This window comes from Microcaecilia unicolor, chromosome 6, assembly GCF_901765095.1.
Source record: "Microcaecilia unicolor chromosome 6, aMicUni1.1, whole genome shotgun sequence".
Lineage (NCBI taxonomy): Eukaryota > Metazoa > Chordata > Amphibia > Gymnophiona > Siphonopidae > Microcaecilia > Microcaecilia unicolor.
This window is the reverse complement of record NC_044036.1, coordinates 309,009,022-309,036,476: the sequence shown is the minus strand read 5'-3', so window position 1 is coordinate 309,036,476 and position 27,455 is coordinate 309,009,022. Positions and strand designations below refer to the sequence as shown.

The 27,455-nt window shown below is 43.2% G+C and overlaps 2 protein-coding genes across 2 annotated transcripts in view; one reads left to right on the top strand and one right to left on the bottom strand.

Moving 5' to 3' along the window:
• The window catches only part of LOC115473291 (urotensin-2 receptor-like), a 47,388-nt gene extending 23,497 nt beyond the window's left edge, over positions 1 to 23,891 (top strand). The window contains exon 2 of the mRNA XM_030208127.1: positions 23,815 to 23,891. The gene's annotated coding sequence lies outside the window, so the exon portion shown is untranslated. The remainder of the gene's footprint in view (positions 1 to 23,814) is intronic.
• Positions 22,057 to 27,455, bottom strand: part of OGFOD3 (2-oxoglutarate and iron dependent oxygenase domain containing 3) — a 148,106-nt gene continuing 142,707 nt past the window's right edge. Inside the window, exon 9 of the mRNA XM_030208128.1 lies at positions 22,057 to 23,999. Coding sequence (XP_030063988.1) covers positions 23,863 to 23,999 — 137 coding nt within the window. The 3' untranslated portion in view covers positions 22,057 to 23,862. The remainder of the gene's footprint in view (positions 24,000 to 27,455) is intronic.

The following is a 27,455-nucleotide window of genomic DNA, read 5'->3' as shown; positions in this document are numbered from 1 at the left end:
AGCCACGTAGGCCTCTACGCGCGCCCAAGAAGCTCCGATTTGGAACTAATACCTGGCTACCGCATAGCCTGGGCGGTAATTTCATTTTGTATGCGCATCCAGTAGGCACGCTGGAAATGTTCCGGTGCGCGGCACTAACCATGCGGTAATCAGCATTGTACACATGCTGATGATTACTGTTCAGTTAACACGAGAGACCTTACCGCTAAGTCAATGGGTGGTGGTAAGGTCTCAGGCCCAAAATGGACACGCACCAATTTTCATTTTGCCGCACGTCCATTTTCGACCAAAAAAAAAAAAAAGAGGCCTTTTTGCAGGTGCGCTGAAAAATGAACCTGTTCAACACTGACCAATCAGACTGAGACCTTGAGCGGCAGACTGGTGAGTAAGATAATTAAGAAATCTACAGAGCTCAGTAAAGTTCCAGTAGAAACAACTGGACCAATTCCCAGTCTGTGCCAGAATCTTCATCTGGTTCTTGCTTCAGCTGCAGAAACTTTCAGAACAGGAATAAAAAAAAATTCAGATATGAAATTTTGGCTGAAGGAGACTAAACTATCAATCTTTTTCGCTCACTTAGGTTCACAGCTGGAAGTGTTTTCAAGCGTACCCTTTAATGAGGTTGGTTATGAAAATCTGATTTTATTCAGCTGTAAAGGACTGGACTCTGAAACAGTACGTTCCTGGCAGGATGGAGGTACAGCAGGCAAGATCTGAGCTAATTGCCAAATTCTCAGCAGGGAAACAACGCCATGGACCATAATATTCTACAATCTGTTCCCTGTGAGATTTATCCAGTGAGATCAGGAGGTTTATAGGATTTAAGATGGAAAACAATTAAATTCTTCACCGAGAATTACATATGCCGATTCAACAAGCCCCAGAACATTAGGAGTGATTCAGCACCAATAGCATTGTAATTTAATCGGGATGTCTGTACTTACCTCACAATCTGAAGGACCTGACCTTCCCTCACCTCTAAAGAATGCCATCTCTATGGCTCACACTGGATGCACAACTTCATACAGTGTTATAGACAATGCATATTTGTCTTAGCATGTAAAAGTCTGGTATTTCTGCCCTGGAGAGACCAGACTTTACCAATGTAGGCAGTATACCCATGTAGCTCCATTCACACCTCATGTTAAGAGTATAAGGACATCTGAATTGCTATACTGAGTCAGACCAAAAGTCCGTGTATCCCGGTATCCTTTTCCTAATAGTGGCTATTCGAGGTCAGTCACAAAGTATAGGCAGGATCCCAAAAACACAGCAGCACGATTCTATGCTCCTTCCCCCTGGGGATAAGCAGTGGCTTTCCCCAGGTCTAACCCAATGGTTTATGGACTTTTCCTCCAGGAATTTGTCCAAAACATTTTTTTATAAACCCAGCAACATTAACTGCTTTTACTAAATGCTCTGGCAACAAGTTCCAGAGCTTAACTACATGTTGAGTGAAAAAATATTTCCTCCTATTTGTTCTAAATGAACTACTATGTAACTTCATAGCATATCCCCTTTAATTTCTTCTCTGATTACAATTCCTAAGGGACAATTATGGTTGAGGCACCGAGAGGTGAGTCTAAAGCATCAGAATCAGGAATCAAATGGCCCCAAAAGGCAGCACAAAGATGCATTGTTGAGCAAATATAAACAATGTAAATCGTCACAACCCTAAGAGAATTGTGAAGAATGAAGACGTTATGAGCGCCTGGAACTTACCAGTTTCAACTGATACAAAGCTTGATGCAAGAAAAATGGACATAGTGATAAAGGAGAAAAACACAAGACCAGCATTACTAACAGAAGTAATAGTCAGTGCCATGTGACTATTCGGTATAATATAGGAAGAGGCAAAACTACTACTACCCTGTTTCCCCGAAAGTAAGACATCCCCCGAAAATAAGACCTAGTAGAAGTTTTCCTGAATTGCTAGATATAAGGCCTCCCCCGAAAGTAAGACCTAGCAAATTTTTGTTTGAAAGCAGGGCCGCCGAGAGCCGGACAAGGCCCCCCCCCCCCCCCCCACCCGAGGTCGCCGGGCCCCCCCTTCACCCGCCCTCCGTCGCTCCCGGAACTAACCTTAAATGCCTCCTTTCACCTTCGCAGCAAGCAGCAGCAGGGCAGACCTCTCCTTCCTTTTCTGCCCCGCCCTCGCGGACGTTACATCAGGCGAGGGCAGGACATGGAAGGAAGGAGTTGCCTGCCCTGCTGCTGCTTGCTGCGAAGGTGAAAGGAGGCATTTAAGGTTAGTTCCAGGAGCGACGGAGGGCGGGCGGGCCAACCCTGATGTTTCCCTGAAAAATAAGACAGCCCCTGAAAATAAGACCTAGCGCATTTTTGGGGGCAAAAAGAGTCTTATTTTCGGGGAAGCACGGTACTACTAATCATTTCTATAGCGTTACTAGACATACGCAGCGCTGTACACATTATATGCAGGTACAAAACATCCTCAAGTACCAAGAAATGCACTTAGAGACCAGGGTAATGGTGGCAGAAAGATGCCCAATTGTATTGGGTGATACTGGCCTGACTCAAATGAATTTCCAATACATCTATGACCTCCAGTAGAAAATCTTCTTTGGTACAATGCAAGTCCAAAAGCAAGCATTAGTACCTTCAGATAATGTTTTACTTGAATTAACATCTTTACATATAGTTTTTTTTTTTTTTTAGCATTAAGTGGAAATAAAAATGCAGATATATTTATTTTTTAAAATATTTAATTATGTATGTTTGATTGTAACCCACTTTAGTTAAAGCGGGATATAAATGTAGGAAAAACATTAACAGTACATAAGCATCTCTGTACTGGGACAGACTGAAGGTCCCTCAAGCTCAGTGTCCTGTTTCCAACAGTAGCCAATCCAGGTCACAAGTACTTGGCAGGATCCCAAAAGAATAAAATAGATTTCATGCTGCTTCTCACAGGAAGTGGATTTTCTCCAAGTCCACCTTAATAAGGCTTATGAACCTTTCTTCCAGGAACTTGTCCAAACCTTTATTAAACTCTGCTATTCTAATGGCTTTTACCACTTTCTCTGGCAATTAATTCCAGAACTTAATCATACATTAAGTGAAAATAATATATTCTATGATTTGTTCTAAATGTACTAATTAGTAACCTCATTACATGCCCTCTAGTCCTTGTACTTTTGGAAAGCGTAAACAAACAATTCACGCCTACCCATTCCACACCACTTATTATTTTATAGATCTCTATGATATCTCCCCCGGACATCTCTTCTCCAAGCTATGCTATTATGTTTTGTATACCGCATAAATTATCCCAAAAAGGACTTCTAGGCAGTTCACAATAAGAAATGCTCTTCTCATCAAGAGAGAACAAAACAAATTTATAACACAAGAATAAAATAATATTACTTAAAAATCTTTAAAACTCAAACCTAAGAAAACTCAAAAAGGAACGTTTTCAAAAATTTTCAAAATTGTAAAGGTGACTAAACTTCTTTCAGATTTATTGGTAATAAATTCCAGAATCTAGTTCCTTGGACTGAAAATAATATCATGTATAATTTTATAACATATTTTTTTTTTATTTGTACCCCACACTTTCCCATTCATGGCAGGCTCAATGCGGCTTAGGTACTTATTTGTACCTGGGGCAATGGAGGGTTAAGTGACTTGCCCAGAGTCATAAGGAGCTGCCTGTGCCTGCAGTGGGAATTGAACCCAGTTCCCCAGGACCAAAGTCCACCACTCTAACCACTATGCCACATATGTTCTTGGAACGTATAAACGCCAAACATAATGTCCTTGAAAAATATAGTCGGCCAGCCTTGCAACTAGTCAGCTAATAACTCAACTACTCCCTCAGAGTTTAATCCATACACAGTTTTGTAAATCATATTAACTCCGGCGCCGGCACCCCTTGGAGGCTGGGGAGGACCCGCAGGAGCAGACACTGCAGGTCTTCCTCCAGTGCAGCTCTTCACGCTGCCCATTGCTTACTAAGCGGCTGCTTTTCCTCTCAGGCCGCGCATGCTCAGTTTTGAAACAGAGCAAGTGCTGACAGAAAGCAGTCGCAGGGGCAGACAACTAGCAGAGTGAAGAGCAGTGCTGGAGGAAGACCTCTTCTGCTGGTGGGGCATCGGGATCCCCGCCAGCCAAGGTATTTACATTGCAGTTGTGGCAATCCTGGGGGAAGGGGTGGCAACGATACTCGGGGGGGGGGGGGTGGCAGTGGTGACGATTGTAGGGGGTCGGCGGTCCTGCTACAGGCCTGACAGTCTCTCAACGGCCCTGTATCTGCTTAAAACTAGCCTCTTTAATTTCTACAATTTTTTCCAAGTATGAGTTATTCTCCTTTAAGAGTTGTTCTGGCATCTGCTCCTACTACAGTGAACATTGGTAAGTGGTCTAGAACTGAAGCTTTACGTGAGTGTTTGTAATAATGCAATTAATATACCTTCCATTGATCGTCACACCTTTTATCTAAGTGGGATTGATACTTCAAACTGAAGTACCACAGAATAGACAAACACAGCTATCAAAGAAAAGATGAGAGGATGAAAAAACTTGTGAAGGTTACACTGAAGCATGTGGAGAGACAGTGAGTGGCCCACGATCACACAAAGAGGAACAGTAACAAAGCCAGGACTTAAATTCAACAACTAAGAAAGCCATGCCTATATATTCTGACCATTTCTATTTGCCAGGGAGATCTGTGTTCTGGGTTGTTAACTGATGACCTCAAGGGAAAAGGATGAATCTTGCATAAGGTGCTTGTTTGGTCTCTTTTCTCAGCTGGCATGATTCACTTTTCCAGCATAAATCCTGCAGTTCACTTTCTCAGAACAGGTGAGGTAATTTAAATTAACACTTTTTTCCTGTATCAGTAACTGAAGCCCAGAACACAAAAGTAAGGGGGTTAATATATGAGCCCCTTAACAAAAGATCTGGGTTTTCTAGCCCATTATAAACCATAAATTGAACTGCTTTGTCACCCTCTTATCTCCATGTATATCTCCCTGTTCCTCATGCACCCAGCTCTCCCTGTCTCTCACCTAACCCACCCTCATCCTGTTAGACTGTCACTGAAATGCTTTGATGTTTCACTTATATATACTGTCATCTATCAACATTTGCTTATTTCCAATCTGACGAAGAAAGGCAACCTTCGAAAGCTAATCAAGAAATGTATTAAGTTATGTCCAATAAAAAAGGTATCATCTTATTTTCTTTTCCTTGTTTTATTTTGTTCTAGTTCTATTGATTACCTTAGCTAAGTTACAATAATTCAGTTTTGTACCCTTACTCCCTTGGTCTTCATTCCCTCAAGGGCGGCCAAAGAGATAAAAGTTCTTAGATCTAATGGATATACATGACAAATATTTGCATACAATGGAGGCAGTAGGTATGCAAATGTATATTTATTAATGGTATTCTGAAGAACAGACCCGTTAGCTGTCCTCAAGAACCGAGAGAGAAGACCAAGGCCTTACTGATGACATGACACACAGTCATAAAGCAATATGACCTACTGGAGAAAGCTTCTTTATCCTCTGATATGAGCACGGAACATGCTTTTATCTCAGGAAGAGGAAGACAGCTTGGCATCCTTGCTAATATAATGGGACCGTGACAATTAAATTTTCTTTTTTACTTCATTTATCAAATATTTTTAAAAGAGTTAATGTCTAAATATTGCAAGAGTCAGCAGATTTAGGGGTTCATTTTCAAAGCACATAGACTTACAAAGTTACATAGGTTACAATGAGGGGCATTTTTGATATGATGTCTAAGTCTGACTTTAGATGTTTTACTCAAAACATCCAGAATCTGAATAGCAAATATAGGGTCCCTTTTACTAAGCCGCATAGGCGCCTATGTGCGCCAATTTGGAGTTATTGCCTGGCTACTGCGTGGCCTGTGCGGTAATTTCATTTTTTACGCACACCAGAAAATATATTTTATTCTCTGGTGCGCATTGAAAATCGTGTGGTAAAAGGCCTTTTTTTTACAGGCACGCTGAAAAATGGATCTGCACGTGCCCAAAACACGCGCCTACACTATCGCAGCCCATTTTTCAGCACGTCTTTGTAAAAGGAACCATAGCCATTTTCGAAACAGCAAAATGCCTTTCTTTTTCTTTTTGAAAAAGGCCACATGCTGGATGTTTTCTGTTCTTTGCATTTATCTTTTTGGTCCATTTTTGAAAAAAAATAATAATAATAATAAGTACAAGTGCAAGATGCACCCAATCAAGCCATTAGGATGTAGGAGGAGCCAGCATTCTTAGTAGACTGGCCACACAGACTTCCCAGGAGAGCAATGGGGCACTGCTGTGGACTTCATATAAAAGCTCCCAGGTTTGTTCTCACCATTGCTCCCTTATCTTGTCTGCTGAGCCCTCTAAAACCCACTGCCCCCAATTGCACACCACTACAATAGATCTTATGGGTGAAGGTGGTCACCTATACGTGGGTACAGTAGGTTTTTAGTAAGCTTTGGAGGGCTGACACATTCCACCACAAGTTAACAGTTTAGAGAGCGATATGGGCCTGGGTCCCTCTTCAATGCACTGACCACTAGGCTACTCCAGGGACCTGCTTGCTGCTCTAACAGGACTGGCTATAACATCTGAAGCTGTCATAGAGGCTGGTATGTATTGCTTCTTTTACATCTTTGGGGGGTGGGAGGGGGTCAGTGACTACTGGGGAAGTAAGGGGAGATCATTCCTTTATTCCTTCAGTTGTCATCTAGGGCACCTTTTTTGTGGCTTAGGTCTAGCTCAAATGCCTTAGTTTTAGTCCTGGACATTTTTCAGCCATAATGGAACAAAATGAAAACATCCAGGTATTAGCAAATCCCGCCCTTGACATGCCCCCAACATGCCCCCTTGAGATTTGGCTACACTGCAGACAAACAGCATAGAAAAACATCTGGAAATGGGTTTCAAAAATACCAGTTTGAACGTTTTTTGACATTTTCTCCTTCAAAATGAGCCCCTATGTAACCTTGTAAGTCTACGTGCTTTGAAAATGAGCACCTTAATCAAGTTACCAGCCTAGATCTTATCATCATTCCTGAAGGGCTAGCATTATATAATATTCACCGTTTCATTATGATTAAATCACTAAGATGAAAAACAGATGGGTCCCAACCTACAAAGCAGCACACATCCTGCAGAGATTATTTTCAGAATGCAAAATCTCTCTCTCTTAAGTAACTGAAAGCAGAAAAGGGAAAAAAAAAAAAACCCTCAACTTCAAGTGCAATAACCTGAAGACATTTAACGCCTAATAACATTTCCACTGAGGCTCTGAGTATGACCAAAGTGAAATGATGCAAGCGCACAGGTGCAGAATACTGGACTAATACACACCAGATGCTACCAAAGAGCTAAACACTATAAAGCTACAAAGGCATAGGCGTAGACTGGGGGGGGCGAGGGGGGGCAATGCCCCCCCAAACGACGCGAGGCGCCGCCGCGCCATTAGTTAAAAAAAAACAAAAAAAACACATGCAGCCTGCAGGCACGCGCTCCTCTCCATCCGCTTGGCTTCCCTGCCCTCTCTATCTGCGTCCCGCCTTCCTCTGACGTCATTTCCTTTCGGGCGGGACGCAGTCACGCAGACAGAGAGGGCAGGGAAGCCAAGCGGACGGAGAGGAGCGTGTACGTCTACCCCTCTCCATAGGCGCCCGGTATAAGAGGCTTGGGGAGGCTAAGCCTCCCCAGCCAGAAGTGCAGCAAGGGCAGGGCAGACTGGACCGGACTGGACCACCCCGGGTGCAGCTCCCGCTGCCTTGAATATCTCCCTCCCGTGGACCCGCGCGATCATTACCGCCACCCCCCCCCCCCCCCCGACTACTGCAGTATCGCTCTCCCCCTCCGCTCCTGTCCTGTCACGTCGTCTTTGAATGTCAAGGATTCCTTCCTGTAGCAGCAGAATCGGCAATGATGTAAGCGCTGCTTTCAGCCTGCCCCGGAAGCACTCTCTGTACAGTTTCCCGCGTAGGAGGGACGCTGTCCAGAGAAGGCTTCTGGGGCAGGCTGAAAGCAGCGCTTACATCATTGCCGATTCTGCTGCTACCGGAAGGAATCCTCGACGTTCAAAGACATGACAGGAGCGGAGGGGGGAAAGCGATACCGAACTAGTCCGGGGGGGGGGGGGGAGAGCGATGCATCATGCCAGCCAGCTGCTAGACCAAAGGGAAAGGGGGTGGAAGGTGCCACATCTAAGGGGAAGAGGGAGGAAGGAAAGCAATGGCAGGGAATAGGAAAAGGGGGGTGGAGAAAGGAGTGAGAGTGATGGGAGCAAGAAGGGGAGGGAAGAGAAAGGTAGGATGCATGAGGACGCTGGAGGAGAGAGAGAGAAAGTGGAAAAGTGCAGGGGAGAGCCAGGGACATGCAAAAGAGCAGGAGAGAGTCAGAGAGAGATGGGGAGAGAAAGAGGGAGCATGGGAGAGCCAGAGAGAGATGGGGAGTGAAAGAGGGGACATGGAAGAGAGCAGGGGACAGCCAGAGAGAGATGGGGCGCGAAAGAGGGGACATGGAAGAGAGCAGGGGAGAGCCAGAGAGAGATGGGGAGTGAAAGAGGGGACATGGAAGAGAGCATGGGAGAGCCAGAGAGAAGATGCTGGATGGAAGAGGAGAGAGAGAGAGATTAGTGGAAAGATGGGGAGAGAGAGAGAGAAGCTGCTGGGGAGAAACTGGGGCAGACCCTAGCTGTCAGACGGAGAAATGCTGAATGAAAGGAGGGAGAAAGAGGGAAAATGCTGGAAGGAGGGGGCAGAAAGAGGGAAGACACTGGACGTAAGGGTAGGGAGGGAAAGAGGAAAGACACTGGAAGGATGGGGATAGAGAGGACATGCTGAATGGAAAAGGGTCGAGAGAGAGAACTGTTTAGAAGGAAGGGAGATAGAGGGAGACAATGGATGGAAGGAGAGGGAGACAATAGACGGAAGGATTGGGAGAGGGTAATGGGTAGAAGGATGGAGAGAGAAAGAGGGATGACACTGGATGGAAGGGTAGAAGAGAAAGACATGGATGGATGGAGGGGAGGGAAGAAGGAGATGCACACGGATGGAGTGGAAGGGAGAGAGGAGAAATGCCGGACATGGATGGAGGGGAGGAAAGACAGAGGAAGTTCATGCACATGGATGGAGGGGAGACATGCTGGATTTGGATGGAGGGGAAATTGCTGAATTTAAGGGCTGGATTGGAACACTTTGAGGGCAGATGCTGAAACTGGAGAAAGGATAAGGACAGGGCTACAGATGGTAGACAGGACGCATAAGGACACAGGAGGATGGTGGACATGTTGAGAGAAAAAATATCAAATGGAAAGAAGACACTGGGACCAAAGAATAGAAAAACTAAATGATCAGACAACAAAGGTAGAAAAAAGTATTTTATTCAGAATTTATTAACTGGAATATGTCAGCTTTTGGAAATGTGCATCTGTGATATTTTGCATGTAAGTTTCAATTTTTCTAGTATTGCTGCATGCTGAGTCTGACTTCTTGAGGTAACTTTCCAGTTTTGCCTTCATATCTGTTGTGTCATGTGTTTTTCATGTGTAATCAAGGTGCAGTATTCTACTAGTGTGTAGTATTTACAGCCCTTTTTTTTTTTGTTTCAATAGGTTGTGTACTGGTGTTTTAGAGCCCGGTGTAATTACAGTGCTGCTTTTCCACGCATAAGGTTGTAGCTCATCCTGTCCTTGGAATTAGTGCTGTTATGGTTTGCTAAGGTTATGAGTGTGTTTTTGCACAAGTTTGTGTATAGTGTTTTGCAGTGGAGAGATTGTGTGTTGGCATTACTGAGGTGGCACCAAAACATCGGAAAGGGTTTTAGAGCCTAAATCATGACACACTACCTCTTGAAGGATCTATATATAGTTGTTAATAAAAGGAGCTCATTGTGAACACTATCCACCCTAAAAGGGTGTTTTGTGGCTCTACATGAGAATTGTGATATTATGATCCCTTGTTTCATATTGTTGACGGTCTGCATTTTCTATATGGGTAGTATATTGGTGTATTAGGGTCTGCCTAGTGTTATGGTACAGTAAGGTTTGAGTATGTTTTTGCACAAATTTGTGCATAGTGTTTTGCAGTTGAGCGATTGTGGTTAGTATATGCTTTGAGCAACCACTTTATTCTTTGACATATGATACATATCTAATATCTAAATTTAATAAAAGGTATTGTGACTATTTTATTTTTACTTATTTTTTTTCTGTGTTAATTGTGGCTATAAGCCGACCGCCTATGCCCCTCTCTCTTCCTCCCTCCCTCCGGCGCAGGCAGCAGTCTTTTCCAGCGTTCCTGGCAGCGGTAGCATTGTACACGCTGCCTTTGGCTCTGCCCTGAAGCCTTCTCTTCAAGTTCCTGTTCCCGCATAGGTGGGAACAGGAACTTGAAGAGAAGGCTTCCGGGGCAGACCGAAGGCAGCGTGTACATCGCTACCGCTGCCAGGAACGCTGAAAAAGCTGAAGATTGTTGCCTGCACCGGAGGGAGGGAGGGAGGAAGATAGGGGGTAAACGGAGTCACCATCTTGGACCTCGCGGGGGGGGGGGGAGCAGAGGGAAGATGGATGGGACTGGGAGGGGTGGGAAGCAGAGGGAAGGAGCAGGAGATGGATGGGTCTGGGTGGGGTGGGAAGCAGAGGGAAGGAGCAGGAGATGGATGGGACTGGGAGAGGAGGTGAGCAGAGGGAAGGAGCAAGAGATGGATGGGACTGCGAGGGGTGGGGAGCAGAGGGATGGACCAGGAGATGGATGGGATTGGGAGAGGTCAGGCACAGCAGAGGGAAGGAGCAGAAGATGGATGGGACGGAGGGATGGTGAGCAGAGGGAAGGAACAGAAGATGGATGGGACTGGGAGGGGTGGGGAGCAGAGGGAAGGAGCAAGAGATGGATGGGACTGGGAGGGTGGGGAGCAGAGGGAAGCCTACTGGAAAGAAGACTGCATAAAACAGAAGACACTGGGATCAAAGCGAATAGAAAAACTAAATGATCAGACAACAAAGGTAAATAAAAGTATTTTATTCATAATTTATTAATTGAAATGTGTCAGCTTTTTGAAATGTGCATCTGTGATATTTTGCCTGTAAATTTCATTTCCTTCCTCCATATTAGCATATTCATTTGCATATGTATATATGCAAATGATATGCTAATATGCTCCGCCCATTCTTTGCCCCCCCAAATGAAACAGTCAAACTACGCCTATGTACAAAGGTATAAATGTTCGCCGGTTTAGAAAATCGTCTACAGATGATAAAAATAATTGAAGGGATAATGTATTCATTAAAGTACATAACAGGTGGTAATCACATTGAAGAGTTCTGGCAATGCACAGAGTTTATGAAGCTTGAGATTCAGGCTATTAAAAACTTATTACTTGCGATGTTGGGCTTTGTAGACTTCTGGCAATTTGGTTAGAACTTTACATTTACTCCCACAATACAGGACCGTAAGACCTTTGAAGTCAGAATGATTAAATATTTTGACACCCACCAGACAGGACCTTAACAAAGATCTGGGTTTTCTAGCACATTATAAAACATAAAATTGTACTGCTTTGTCACCCTCCTATCTTCATGCATATCTACCCAGTGCCGTAGCAAGGGCGGCTGACACCCGTGGCAGGTCACCGCTGCGCCCCCACCTTCAGCGCGCACCCCCCCTCTGGTGCGCACCCTCCCCCCCGGAGCGCATTCTTACTTGAATTAGGAAGCGAGGGGCGGGCGAGAGGGCCGATCCGCACCCGAGTGCACGTCGCTGGGAGCTGCGTTGGCTCCGCTGGTTCCCTGCTCTCTCTGCCCCGGAACAGGAAGTAACTTGTTCCGGAGCAGAGGGAGCAGGGAACCAGCGGAACCGACACCCCCCCAGCGGCGTGCACCCGGGGCAGACCGCCCCACTGCCCCCCCTTCCTACACCACTGTATCTACCTGTCCTTCTTCCTGTATCTCACCTATCCACCCCCATCCTGTCACTGGAATGCTTTGATGTTTCACTTATATATACTGTCATCTACCAACAATTGCTTATTTCCGATCTGACGAAGGGCAACCTTCGAAAGCTAATCAAGAAATGTATTAAGTTATGTCCAATAAAAAAGGTATCATCTTATTTTCTTTTCCATGTTTTATTTCTATTGACTCCCACAACCAGGATCTGGATCACTTTTAGTTACTGGAGCTGACATGGGAACTAAACCGTCAAAGTAATCTACAAAGGCTACCACTATATTGGTGGGAGTTCAGACTTTTCCAGAATAATTGAAGAAATTAGTGATAATCCATACATTCAGGACTGAAGTCTTTACTGTTTCCCATCAAACCCTTGTGACTTTGTAGTGCACTTCTATCACATTCTGTTACATTTTTACTAAATGTATTACAATACCAAGTGGCTTCCAGGGTTAACGCCTTGTTCAGACTTTAGAATGTGGTGTATTCTCATTATCAACGTTAAAAAAAGTGATCTGCCACATGACAAATGTATGACTTCACATCTGTATCTTGGCACCCCGACATAACAGACCATACAAAAAAAAAAAACGACAAAAAACCCCAACAAAACAGACTAAAACCAAAACAGACCATGACAAAAATACCCCACAACAAAACAACCCAAGACAAAATAAACTCTTAATCAAGCTGGATTATATTTTCAAGCAGATTTATGATTCTCACTAGATACCAAGTGTGGATAGTGAAGTCAAGCCGTAGGCAGGTGCCAGGACTTTCAAGTGACAAGCCGTGAACGTTCTCAGTAATTTATGGCTCCTCCACTTCTTTGTACCCTTCAAATTCGTACCATTCAAAAATAAATCTGTTTCATCAGGCCCTTTTGTCGGGAGTCTATTTTGTCAGGGACTTTTATGTCGGGAACTTTTTTTGTTTGGAACTTTTTTGTCTGCTTTCTTTTGACCGGTTTCTTTTGACCGGGTGCCCTGTATCTTGATTATTTAGGGGTCCTTTTATCAAGCTGTGGTAAAAGGGGGTCTGCGCTAGCATCAGTGCATGTTTTTGGCACACATTGAGGCACCATTTTACCACAGCGGGTAAAAGGCTGTCTTTCTTGCTGGAAAAGAAATGACCATGTGGTAAGTGAACCACTTGCCACACGGCCATTTCAGGGGGGCACTGAGGTGGCGGTAAGGGCTCCCGTGCTAACCCAGCGGTAACTGGACAGCATTACCGCTGGGTAAGTACTGGTGCTACAAAAATAGAAATATTTTTATAGTGAAGGAAATGGCGCACGCTGGGGGTGGGAACTATCGCAGGAGCCCGGCGGTACTTCCGGACTGGCACGTGACAAGCCTGTTGCCGCATGCCAACACTTTAGTAAAAGGGACCCTTAATTTTTAGTCCATTAGACGAATGAACTTTTAGAAGAACTGTCTCTTTGGGCGAATTGGACTTTAGACGAATTGTATCCCGAGAACAATTGTGCATTAGACAAACTATCATTAGACCAGTTGTACCAAACCCCTGTACCAAATATGAACAGAGAGAACAATATCAGCTACTAAGGAATGCAATGAGAGACCATGAAAATGTGACAGAAAAAAAAATAAACAGACCCAAATGTCCTAAGGCAACATTGGTTTGACAAAAAGGAAAAGAAAACCTCTTAAGCACACCTTACTATATTGCTTGAATACATTACATCTTATGAGCTCTAGAAAAATGTTCTCTTTGAAACAAAGCAAGTATTGAGAACGTAACCAGCAGTAAATTTGAAAGCTTGATATCAGAGTCATCGGGAGATGTGGGCAAGGTGTCACGGTGCGGAAGTGTGTTATTCAAATCTCTATTCCATAATAGTAGTGTGAAGAGTTGCTTAGCTTCAAGCCGGTCTTCCTTGCTCTCCTCGGTCTGAGAGTTTGAACAAGAGGGGAGCAAGGAAGACCGGCTTGAAGCTAAGTAACTCTTCACACTACTATTATGGAATAGAGATTTGAATAACACACTTCCGCAGTTATTTAGCTAAGTACTCTCCCACAACATAGGGTTAAACAGTTCGAGTTTACCAGGAGGTTTTTTATGCCCTTCTTAAGTCAATGATGAAGCAGTCCTGCTCGGGTTGCTTTTAGCCACTTTTGAGCTTCATGAGGCTTTTTCCTCCGTAGCATAGATTTGCTACAGTCAGACCACTAGAGAACTCTCAAGATTTATTTATATATATTGAATGAACATTAGCTCATGGTCATTAATACAAACAGGCCATTTTTATGACTGTAGTATAAATGGCCTTAGGGCTAGATTCTGTATATGGTGCGTGAGAAATCCACATGCTAAACAAATACACCTAGGGGTATTCTCTAAAGTACACCTAAATTTGATAGAATTGGCTTCAATTTCCGCTCGTTATATGGAATACACCAAGAGCCTCTCCACATGACTAATTTGGTCACGTCCATTAGGCCATGTTTTACTTGGCGTAAATCTCAACGCCTAAATTTTAGAAATGCCCATGACCCGCCCATTCCACACCCATAGCCATGCCCCCTTTTCAACTATGTGACTTGGAATTTGCGCACAACACATTACAGAATACACTTAGCCAGTTGTGCGCGTAACTCTTAATGCTTAAGCGAATTTCATTTTGGCACCGAATTTTTAGATGTGCTATAGAGAATCTAGTCCTTAACGTGTGAAAACAGGCTTCCGGAAAAACATATTCGTGCGTTCTGCATTATTTTCTCTGTTTATGCACTCTAAACTGTGCATTATTAATTTTTTTGGAAATTTTCCCGTGACGGGGCACGGCCTGGGCGGAGAATGGGCATGGAAGCTTTGGCCAGCTAGTGCACTTAGCACTTCCGCATTAACTCTCGGCAGGTAGTGTGCTAATGGGAACCTTAATGCATAATCTGCAATAAAAAATAGAAGGCACACCCCAAAAGGCACCACATTAAGGGCTCCATTTACAAAGCCAAGCTAGTGATTCCCACACGGTAAGTGCAACAAAACCCATAGGAATTAAATGGGTTTCATCACATTTGCTGCACCAGAATTGCTAGCATGGCTTTGTAAAAGGAGCCCTAAATCTGGGATTAGTGCGGAATAAAATTTCGTGTTAAAACGTGTTAAGCCCAAGTTCTAGCACACATTAGTAAAAGGGCCCCTTTATTAGTAACTAACCCCCCCCCCCCCCCCCCCCCCCCCCCCCCCCCGATATTTAGCTGGCGGCGGTGAGCATTTTGCTGCCCACTGCCAGTGTTATTCCCAGATATTCGATGCCGGGCCCTGTGGGCTTCGGCATTGAATATCCATGATTTTTTGCGCTGGCTAACACGTAGTTGGTTGTCAATATTCAGCCCTTACCCACATATGCCAAACTGCTTAAAGATAAACTGCTATTTATGCAGCCCGATTTAAGCAGTTTACTTACGCAGTGAGGAGCTGAATATCGGAATGTAGCCTGACTCTTCCCCTGTAACGCACACAAGATAGCCGCTTTTGAATTTAGTGATAGCCGATCATTTTTAGCAGTTACGTGCCGCTGAAAATGACCGGATAGCCGCAGACAAGCGATTTAATGAGTTGGTGGCCATTTCCAGACGGATAAATCATTTTGAATGTCAGCCAGTAGCTGTTCTTGCATAAAATGGGATCTGTGGTAAATATCCCAGATCAGCACCTTTTTTTTTTTTTTTTTTTTACAGCTAACCCTAAGTTTGTACCTGAGGCAATGGAGGAGTAAGGAGTCCTTTTACCAACTGTGGGAGAAAAGGGCCCTGCGCTAGCGTCAGAGGCTACCTTTCCCACGTGCCAGGGCCCTTTTTACCGCAGCGGGTAAAAAGCCCCCAGACACACACGTCCATGCTCTTACCGCGTGGCCATGTGACGCCACCCACTGAGGTGGCAATAACGGCTCCCGCAGAAAGACCGGCGGTAACCAGGCAGCGCGGTGATGCCTGGTTACTGCTGGGTTCCCAGCGCAAGCCATTACCAGGGGGTTTCTTTCCCCCCTGGAAATGGCACACGCTCGGGGGGGGGGGGGGGGAACTACCTCCGTTAGACACATTTGGCTGGCTGTAATCCTGGAAGAGCGAGCGGTAAGCCCATACCGCCGCTCTTTAAAAGGGCCCTTATGTAACTTGCTCATGATCACAAGGAGCAACAATGGGATACGAGAACCCCACATCCCTCCTTCTCTTCCTGCTGCTCTAGCCACCAGACTTCTCTCCTCTATCATGGAGTACCAGCTTCTGAGTTCTGCCACAGTAGCTACAGCAATAGCAGGAGGCCATACACTATATGGGAGGCTGGCCAAGATGATGACTGGTACGCGTGACAGGCCAGAGCTTAAACCAAAGCTGTTGTTTCACAGCTGAACTGATTAAACAGCCTGCTACATTCTGAAGAGAAGTTATTTCACCCTATGTTTTTCATTCTATTCTTCATGTTTCAAATCACCCACTACTGCAATTTCATTATCAGACATGACAATTTGTTCACCCTTAATTACAACAATTTCAGACAAATTGAAAGCCAAAGGGCACACAGACACAAGAGACCTCTTCCTCTCAATCAAGAGCTTGGCTGCTGCTAAATCTTTGTGTAGTTTATTAGGAAAATTCACAGCTTGTTTTAACAGATCAAGCAGTTCAAAAATGTTAACAAAGAAAGGGATAAAGAAAAATTATTTACATTTTTTTTTCACAATGATTTGGACTTTGTTCTAAGGTTAATCATCTATTCCTACAGTGATTGGTACCTGCTCCTAGAGGGAAGTGCTATATTAAGAACAAAGTCCAGGATTCACTCAAATTCATGACTTCATTTCCAGTAGAATTCTATCTTTCAAAAATCTGAATAACTGCCTCTGATATTTGAACAAATAATGGATACTAGCATGCATTAAATTCTGGGCATTCTATTTTATACCCATGGGTCATGTGGTGCTTAGCGCATGCTAACATCCATCAATATACACTAAGCTTTAGCAAAAGGACCTCATAGTTCAGAAGGGGGCTAGTAATTCAGAAGTTTTTGCATAAAGCCTATTTTTTCATATGCAAAACTAATTTCTTTTTGCCTTTCCCACCACAGTATCTTTTCTTTTGTAATGACACTAGAAAAATCCAAATATCCCCCCCAACAGTCTGAATCAAAGGCTCGTATCTGATTAAATTCCAATATATTCAACAGCATTTAACTGTGTTGTGGCGGTCTGAGGGTGGAGACATGGCAGAGCCAGGAGTTACCCAATTACAGGCAAATTCTATACATGGCACTGAACATTAGGTGCTACTTCCATGCCGAAAAGCATTCCAATTGATGTAGGGTGCCGAAACGGGGCAAAAACGGCAGACCCACATGAAAACACACTTAAAAACCAACTTATAGCAGTGTTTTTCAAGTCCGGTCCTGGAGTACCTCTTGCCAGTCAGGTTTTCAGGATATCCACAATGAATATGCATATAATGGAGGTAGTGTATGCAAATCAAATTCATGCATATTCACTGTGGATATCCTGAAAACCTGACTAGCAAGGGGTACGCCAGGACTGGACTTGGAAAACAATGATTTAAAGAATACAGCCTAAGTGTTTCCATGCGGACCTGCAAAGGGGGTGTGACCACGTTCAGTGCCAATTTTTTTTTTGGCACCAAATTTTGAACGTCATTTACTGAATCCAGCCCAAGGAGGCTGGAGAAATAACAAGAGATGGAAAGAGCGAGCTTCATCCATTATCTGGGCTCAACACAGTTAAGGGGAGCTTGCCACCCTATCAATTACATTGTTTCGAGCAAGGAGGTTTGATAACAGGAGATGACATGATGTCACAAGGCTGAAGCCAGTCTCCACCCAAGGTGGTTTTAATTCTCCCTAATGCAGCTGCCACCATCTTGGTACACCCAAAACAATAAGGCGACAAGCTTACCTACTGGATTCAGCCCAATAATGGCCCAGATAAGCTCATGCCATCTCCTGTTATCAAAACTCCTTGGTTTGGGGCATACCACGATGGCGGCAGCTACATTGAGGAGAATGAAAACCTCCTTGGGTGGGCCGGCTTCAGCTTTGTGACATCATGCCATCTCCTGTTCTTTCTGCAACCTACTAGATCCAGCCCTTAGTGGTGAATTTACTTTGCTAATTGGGTAAGTGCCCAGATAAACATAGGACAGCAAAAAGGCTGTTCTAACTTTATCTGTCCAGTAATCCAGGTACTGGCCTGAATATCAGCCGGGACCCAGACAATTTCCAGCAGCAGCCTGTGACCCAGATATTCAGTACCTGTGCCCGGATTAGTCCTGGCATTGAATATCCAGGTCGGATTCAGCTTGTGGCAGTCATTGCCTTTATATTTCCTGATTTCCATAAGCTCAGTATGGGGGGATTAATTTTGTCTTTTTAACAGAACACATTTTGCATTAATCAAGATAATTCAGGGCAAGAGAATGTAATCATCCTATAGGCGATAATAAGTTCCATTGTTAACATTTTGTTTTCCTTAACTGGGTTATTCATTATACACGCTGCATATACAGTCCATCTGTTCAAAGCACGTTTGTATCATTCATAAGGATTCTGAACAAGAGAGTGAAATAGATTGACCTCCTATGACATCACATTTTCCATTATCTAGCTTAGCACAATAAAACCACCATGCAATGATTTTTGTACTATATTTTGTTTGTTGTTTTTATTTTATGTAGTATGGGGGTAATTCTATAAGGAGGGTGTCAACATTTAGGCACCAAGAACACATGTACCAGTACCTTACAGGGCTAAATTGAAAACTATGTTTGATTTTCAAGGCCCTCAGACAAAATGGGCCAGAGTACTTAAAGAATAAGTTAACCCTTTACACACCTTTAAAACCTCTTAGGTCCTCTCAAGGATCATCACTATCCGTACCCTCATCAAAAGAAATTGTACGATGTGATACCCGCCAGCGAGCCTTCACTAAAATAGCCCCCATGCTCTGAAATTTATTCCCAGAGGGGCTACGTATAACTTGAGACTACCCCTGCTTCAGGAAGCAGGTGAAAGCCTGGCTCTTCTGCCAAGCCTTTAATACGTAGGGTGATTGACTATACACCCATTCTGTACCCGGACTAGCCTGCAGCACACACTGTAACTTAGATCAGTTTCTTATCTCTTGCTTAACTATACAAAGAACTTGCCAGGTTTAGCTAACCATCAAATTATCCCAACTGACTCTGTACCATGCATCTTGTTCCCATCATATATCTGCTCTTGGTCCCTCAGCTATATGGTAAGCCGTATTGTAGAAAATCTTTAGCATCATATCTATCTTAATTGAATGTTCTAATGCATGCCTATTAGTGTATCATTAGTGTTATACTAACATTGCATTATATCTCTAGTATTTGAATTCCAGTGCGGTTAAATGAGTATACTTTTGATACCGTTTCACGGTAGTTCTATTAGGTTTCAATTTACTGTTTTCAGGTTTACCTCATTTATTGCATTTATGTTTCTTCTTGGTTATTTTACTATTACGTAAGTTTTATGTTAAACTGTACCTGCTGTACACTGCCTTAGGCGAATCTCTTCATAAAGGCGGTTAATAAATCCCAATAAATAAATAAAAACATGTACATGACCAGAATACTGGCACGCACACAATATTCTGACTATGTCTTATTCTATAAAATGGTGCCTAAATGCGATGATGCCTACTTGGAACCTGGATGGAGCATGGGCAGAGCCCACAGTTAACTTGCATATATTATAGAATGTTATAATTTACATGCATTTTTTTTTTTAGCAATCTTAGGGCCCTGTTTACCAAGGTGCCCTAGCGTTTTTAACATGTGCTAAAAATTAGCACGCGCTGTGTAGACACCCACGGGAATACTATGGGCATCTACACACTTAGCGCACGCTAGAAATGCTAACACAGCTTAGTAAACAGGGTTCTTGGGTATAAGCATTTACATGTACATTACATATATACATACATTCATTATTTTGGGAGGGGGGTATTTTATTAAAGCTTAGCTCAAATTATCTGCAGCAGGGCCCATAGGAATACAATGGGCCCTGCTGCAGATAACGCGAGGTAAGCTTTAGTAAAAGACCCCCTTAGATAGTTAGCCTGTCCTCTCAATACAGTCCAGAACAGGTTACAAAATAACACACACAATCAAATAGAAGCAAAATCCATACAGAACATGAAATCCTACAAATGAAAGAAAAAAATATATAATTTAATAAAATTAAAGAATTTCTCAAAAATCATATAATTAAAATATATCATCACCTATTTTCCTAAAAATCTATAACCCTCAATTTAAAAGTACAGCTTTATCATCTTTCCTAAACCCCAATAAGCTGCCAATAAATCTACAGAAGGGAGAAAGTTTATTCCAAGAAAAAGCAACTGAATAAGAATATGCAGAAAAATGAAGTAATTCAAGATGAAAAGCCCTGGCTGAAGGAAAAACAAAGAATCTTTCTCCTTGGGAACACAACACATGACTTGGAACATACAGTGGGGGAAATAAGTATTTGATCCCTTGCTGATTTTGTAAGTTTGCCCACTGACAAAGACATGAGCAGCCCATAATTGAAGGGTAGGTTATTGGTAACAGTGAGAGATAGCACATCACAAATTAAATCCGGAAAATCACATTGTGGAAAGTATATGAATTTATTTGCATTCTGCAGAGGGAAATAAGTATTTGATCCCCCACCAACCAGTAAGAGATCTGGCCCCTACAGACCAGGTAGATGCTCCAAATCAACTCGTTACCTGCATGACAGACAGCTGTCGGCAATGGTCACCTGTATGAAAGACACCTGTCCACAGACTCAGTGAATCAGTCAGACTCTAACCTCTACAAAATGGCCAAGAGCAAGGAGCTGTCTAAGGATGTCAGGGCCAAGATCATACACCTGCACAAGGCTGGAATGGGCTACAAAACCATCAGTAAGACGCTGGGCGAGAAGGAGACAACTGTTGGTGCCATAGTAAGAAAATGGAAGAAGTACAAAATGACTGTCAATCGACAAAGATCTGGGGCTCCACGCAAAATCTCACCTCGTGGGGTATCCTTGATCATGAGGAAGGTTAGAAATCAGCCTACAACTACAAGGGGGGAACTTGTCAATGATCTCAAGGCAGCTGGGACCACTGTCACCACGAAAACCATTGGTAACACATTATGACATAACGGATTGCAATCCTGCAGTGCCCGCAAGGTCCCCCTGCTCCGGAAGGCACATGTGACGGCCCGTCTGAAGTTTGCCAGTGAACACCTGGATGATGCCGAGAGTGATTGGGAGAAGGTGCTGTGGTCAGATGAGACAAAAATTGAGCTCTTTGGCATGAACTCAACTCGCCGTGTTTGGAGGAAGAGAAATGCTGCCTATGACCCAAAGAACACCGTCCCCACTGTCAAGCATGGAGGTGGAAATGTTATGTTTTGGGGGAGTTTCTCTGCTAAGGGCACAGGACTACTTCACCGCATCAATGGGAGAATGGATGGGGCCATGTACCGTACAATTCTGAGTGACAACCTCCTTCCCTCCGCCAGGGCCTTAAAAATGGGTCGTGGCTGGGTCTTCCAGCACGACAATGACCCAAACATACAGCCAAGGCAACAAAGGAGTGGCTCAGGAAGAAGCACATTAGGGTCATGGAGTGGCCTAGCCAGTCACCAGACCTTAATCCCATTGAAAACTTATGGAGGGAGCTGAAGCTGCGAGTTGCCAAGTGACAGCCCAGAACTCTTAATGATTTAGAGATGATCTGCAAAGAGGAGTGGACCAAAATTCCTCCTGACATGTGTGCAAACCTCATCATCAACTACAGAAGACGTCTGGCCGCTGTGCTTGCCAACAAGGGTTTTGCCACCAAGTATTAGGTCTTGTTTGCCAGAGGGATTAAATACTTATTTCCCTCTGCAGAATGCAAATAAATTCATATACTTTCCACAATGTGATTTTCCGGATTTAATTTGTGATGTGCTATCTCTCACTGTTACCAATAACCTACCCTTCAATTATGGGCTGCTCATGTCTTTGTCAGTGGGCAAACTTACAAAATCAGCAAGGGATCAAATACTTATTTCCCCCACTGTATTTAGAGATCTTATTCAAAAACTACTCAGGAGCCATCCCATGAAAAAATTTAAATCCAAAACCCAACAATTTCAACAGTGCAAAGTGGCAAATATTGGTGATATGTGATCACAATATCCTGAGCTAGAAGTTGGCCTGCAGCATTCTGAACTCCTTTGCAAATGTGTCTGACTCTTGGCAAACCCTGAAACAAAGCATTACAGTAGTCGATCTGTGATATAATATAGGAAATAAAGCAATGTAGCCAAGTCAGACAGAGCTCTATAGCTAGTGGAAGAAGTTATGTCTAAAATATACACACACATTTGTCCTGCTACTCTAGTATTCTATAAAATGAGCACCTACTTTCCTTTACAGAATAGGCTGCAAATAGGGCACCCTTTATAGAATTATCCTCTACATATTTTGAGAATTGAGTTAATGTTTGATCGTATTGTAAAGTTTAGTGATTTTGTTCTTTTATTTTATGTTTTGCTATTTTGTGTCACCGTTACACTTGGGTGTTTGATGGTTTTATTTTGAGCTATGTGATCCATTGTATACAATCAGACAACAAAAGGGTGGATTACAAGTACTGTTATTAAATTTTATATTACATTTAAAAGAGAACAGTGTTTTTCCAGTGGGTTTGTTTATGTGGATCGTAGACATTCTGCAGCATTTCCATAAAGGGATGTTACCACAGCACAGATAGCATCAAAAGTGGAAAAATGAATGTTCACTGAGCTCATTAAAATATGATTGGGGGAGGGGGGTCCAGATGTGCTAAGTGTTATTCCAACTTTGACTTCATAGGTTAAAACTGCTTAGTCTATCCTGCTCTAAGTGCCTACTGTAATACTGGACGTATATGACATTATGACATCCAACCAATGGCATGGTTATTGTTTGATGACATCAGGAACCTAATTTAACATCTGTAACTCCTATTTGAGAATCTAGATATTCTATTACAAAAAGAAATGGTAAACATATTAGAATTGCAGGAGCCCACCAGGCTGAAGAGCTATGGCTGATATCATCATACATCCCAAGTCAAGTATCAGTTTTATAGCTGCCATTCTATTTCTGGTATTGATAACAACTCTTTAACACCCACCAAAAACCACAACAAAATTATGACTATCTCACTACCCTAGGACTCATCCATTTTTACTCCAATAAATTTTGCATGCTCCTTCTGTACTTAAATACTATTTATGGAATGCCAGTAATTGTGAACTGATACCACTATCACCTGGAGAAGAATTATTTAAATGCACAGAAAAAGTAACGAATGCACACAAAAAAAATAAGCTTCAGGTACCATTCACAGCATTAAAGGGAGAAATTTTTGTGCAAAAAAAATTAAGACCGCTTTCAGTGCTGCATTGTCCAGCAGAAGACACAGGTTCAATTCCTAGGTAAAGTTGCTCTGCCTGTAACAGAGGTCCACTTAAAGTAGCACTCACAGGCCTAAATGATAGGGCTAGATCAAGCTCAGAACCACATTGGAGGTGGTCTGGAAACATGAATTCTGCTCTTTTGGCCAAAAGGGTCTGATTTCTAAGCGAGATATAAAGTGGGGTAAAAATAATATGGAGCAATCAAGGGAATGAGAACTATTAAGAAAAACGCACCTTGCAAGGGATAGTAAACAGAACACAATCAAAGAAAAAGGGAATGCTCTGAAAATAATTTACTGGTTCAGAAAACCCAGTCGAGCTTTAAATGTTTTCTCTTGCAAGCGGCTGAGAGTTAACTGTTGACATTCTTCCCACAGGACAGCTCTCAGCACTGCAGCACGCCACTACCCACGCTGCGAGGAGGGTCACGTCAAGGATGGGTCCTCGATGCCGTGGTCGGGATTGCAGGTGAAGGAGATGGTGATTGCGTAGCGTGTGCCCCAACGAACCTTTTCCACACGGTGGAGGTTTTCCGACCCAGAGGTGAAGAAAGAAACTCGGCCTTGAAAGACAACACAAACATATGATCAGTGAACATAAGAAAACATTAAGACAGCTGCACAGTCTTCAGAGAACGCTTAGCAAATTAACTTTTTTGCTTTGGTGCAATTACGCCTTTTCTGTATATATATATATATATACATATATATTTTTTTTCATTAAAGGCACAAGAGAAACTGTCAACTACAAAGATAAAAAGATATGTGAAAATGAAAGAGTCGGGTTAAAAGTAATCTTAACAAGCCACTTATAACAGTTAGAAGAACATCGTAGGCCAAGATAGTCAGCTGAAACTTTTCATCTTAATCAAAATGTTTGAGCGACTAGAATGTGAGGGAACATACAGAGGTGGCTCTAAATCATGCCTGATTAAAAAAAAATAGCACAAACAGACCTGTCCATTATTATTATAACATTATAATTAAACTCTTACGGTATTAGATTTGAATTTGGGACTAGCAAAGACCAGATCAAGAAGCTCGAGAGTGAGGTAGTGAGGGAAGGAGGGAGTGATCATTTGTACACACAAAATCTACAGAAACACATGCAAGCTATTTCCAACAGCACACCTCCACTTCTATCTGTGACTGGATCCAAATTCAGAAACCATTTCCCTTTTAGCCCTCCCTCCTGGTGTTTTTTTCTTTTTTTGTAGTACTCTGTAATGTATCATTCCTAGTTAAAAAAAAAAAAATCCCATCAAACAAACCATCACATAATGCAACTGGTATCGGCAAAGATCCTCCAGCAAGAATGATTTTATTTATACCCTGAATAATCACCTCAATTTGTAAACAGTTTTTTTTGCCGCCATAGAATCTCAATGGGTTTGAAGTTATCATATTTCAAAAACATACAGGTAACCACGCCGGTGTGGAGGATTAGTCTGCTAGATTTTTTTTGCATAATTGCTACAGTAGCTTGTGAAGAAGAGAGGGAGCAAGGGAGAATATTATTTTTCAAGTCCTAATTTCTTATTTAAAATCAAGAAAATAGAATGCTTGGGGATCCAAGATGGCTGCTGGCCTCTGTTAGCACACTGTATGAACTCCATCCAATGCAGCATTTTCCTTATTTATCAACTTGTGCTCGAGGGAAGTGAGAAGGGAATATCCAGGTCTTTCCCCTAGCTCATCTCAAGTAATGACATGATGGATTGCTTCAGCATGTAGTTGTGGACAGAATCTCAGAGAGCAGCACCGACACGGGAGCTGAAGACACGGATGGGATGGATGCTCCTTTCAGCCCCAAGGAACAAAGTTTTCTCAGTCATTTCAGGGAACTGTTGCTGCAACTCTCATTTGCAGTGGCAGAGGAGCAACTGCCAGTGCTGGGGGCAATCAATTGCTGAAGCCTCTGGAGTGATCAGGAAGTCAATTGCAAGGCCAGGTAGAACGGAGAGGCTGGAATTTACTCTGTAGCTTGAGGTTCTTTGGAGATATGTAGAACTTCTGGTATTCTGACTAGCATGCCACAGTCTGTGACTCTCTATACCCTTTGGGTGACTATAGCTTCAGTCAAAAGATCTTTGTCCAGTCATTTGGATGAGGCTTAGGGACTTACTGTGGAGCCGAGATCCCAGTTCCTTGGACAGGAACAGAGGTTATCAAAGAATGTGTGCCCAGGAGTTGAACATTCAGAATTATGTTTCTAGCCTAGATAAAGATCAGGATTTTTTGTTTTGTTTTTATTTAGCTCAAGCCTTTTCTAGTTATAGCTCAAAGTCAGTTACATTCAGGTACACTATGACTTCCCTGTCTCCAGAGGAAATCCTCTGAGGCAATGGAGGGTTAATTGACTTGCCTAAGATTACAACGAACAGCAGTGGAATTTGAATTGAGTTGGCCTGATTGTCAGCTGGTGCTCTATCCACTACCCTACTCTAGGAAACTTGAGGCCCTAGACAATCAGAGAAGGAGATGTAATTAATATTTTCTTAATTTCCAAGGATAACCTGTTGTTATTCCAGAGAACAGGCTGAAGAGGTTCTTTAGTAAGATCCTCAAAATTTCTACTGAGCCCATTCCACCTATTGCTAGGGCCTTCTATTTATCAACTGTCAAGAGGCCAGAGATTGTACAAAACAACAAAAGGAAAGAAAACGTTTGAATTTATCCAGGGCTGGCCGTAACACTGAACTGTTTTTTTTTTTTTTGCACATGGCCCTGCTTTTCAACTCCTACTGACTTATAAAAGGCTCCTAAATGAAAGGGAAAGTGAAATCAAGGTAGTTTACATGCTATATATACAGTGGGGGAAATAAGTATTTGATCCCTTGCTGATTTTGTAAGTGTGCCCACTGACAAAGACATGAGCAGCCCATAATTGAAGGGTAGGTTATTGGTAACAGTGAGAGATAGCACATCACAAATTAAATCCGGAAAATCACATTGTGGAAAGTATATGAATTTATTTGCATTCTGCAGAGGGAAATAAGTATTTGATCCCTCTGGCAAACAAGACCTAATACTTGGTGGCAAAACCCTTGTTGGCAAGCACAGCGGTCAGACGTCTTCTGTAGTTGATGATGAGGTTTGCACACATGTCAGGAGGAATTTTGGTCCACTCCTCTTTGCAGATCATCTCTAAATCATTAAGAGTTCTGGGCTGTCGCTTGGCAACTCGCAGCTTCAGCTCCCTCCATAAGTTTTCAATGGGATTAAGGTCTGGTGACTGGCTAGGCCACTCCATGACCCTAATATGCTTCTTCCTGAGCCACTCCTTTGTTGCCTTGGCTGTATGTTTTGGGTCATTGTCGTGCTGGAAGACCCAGCCACGACCCATTTTTAAGGCCCTGGCGGAGGGAAGGAGGTTGTCACTCAGAATTGTACGGTACATGGCCCCATCCATTCTCCCATTGATGCGGTGAAGTAGTCCTGTGCCCTTAGCAGAGAAACACCCCCAAAACATAACATTTCCACCTCCATGCTTGACAGTGGGGACGGTGTTCTTTGGGTCATAGGCAGCATTTCTCTTCCTCCAAACACGGCGAGTTGAGTTCATGCCAAAGAGCTCAATTTTTGTCTCATCTGACCACAGCACCTTCTCCCAATCACTCTCGGCATCATCCAGGTGTTCACTGGCAAACTTCAGACGGGCCGTCACATGTGCCTTCCGGAGCAGGGGGACCTTGCGGGCACTGCAGGATTGCAATCCGTTATGTCGTAATGTGTTACCAATGGTTTTCGTGGTGACAGTGGTCCCAGCTGCCTTGAGATCATTGACAAGTTCCCCCCTTGTAGTTGTAGGCTGATTTCTAACCTTCCTCATGATCAAGGATACCCCACGAGGTGAGATTTTGCGTGGAGCCCCAGATCTTTGTCGATTGACAGTCATTTTGTACTTCTTCCATTTTCTTACTATGGCACCAACAGTTGTCTCCTTCTCGCCCAGCGTCTTACTGATGGTTTTGTAGCCCATTCCAGCCTTGTGCAGGTGTATGATCTTGTCCCTGACA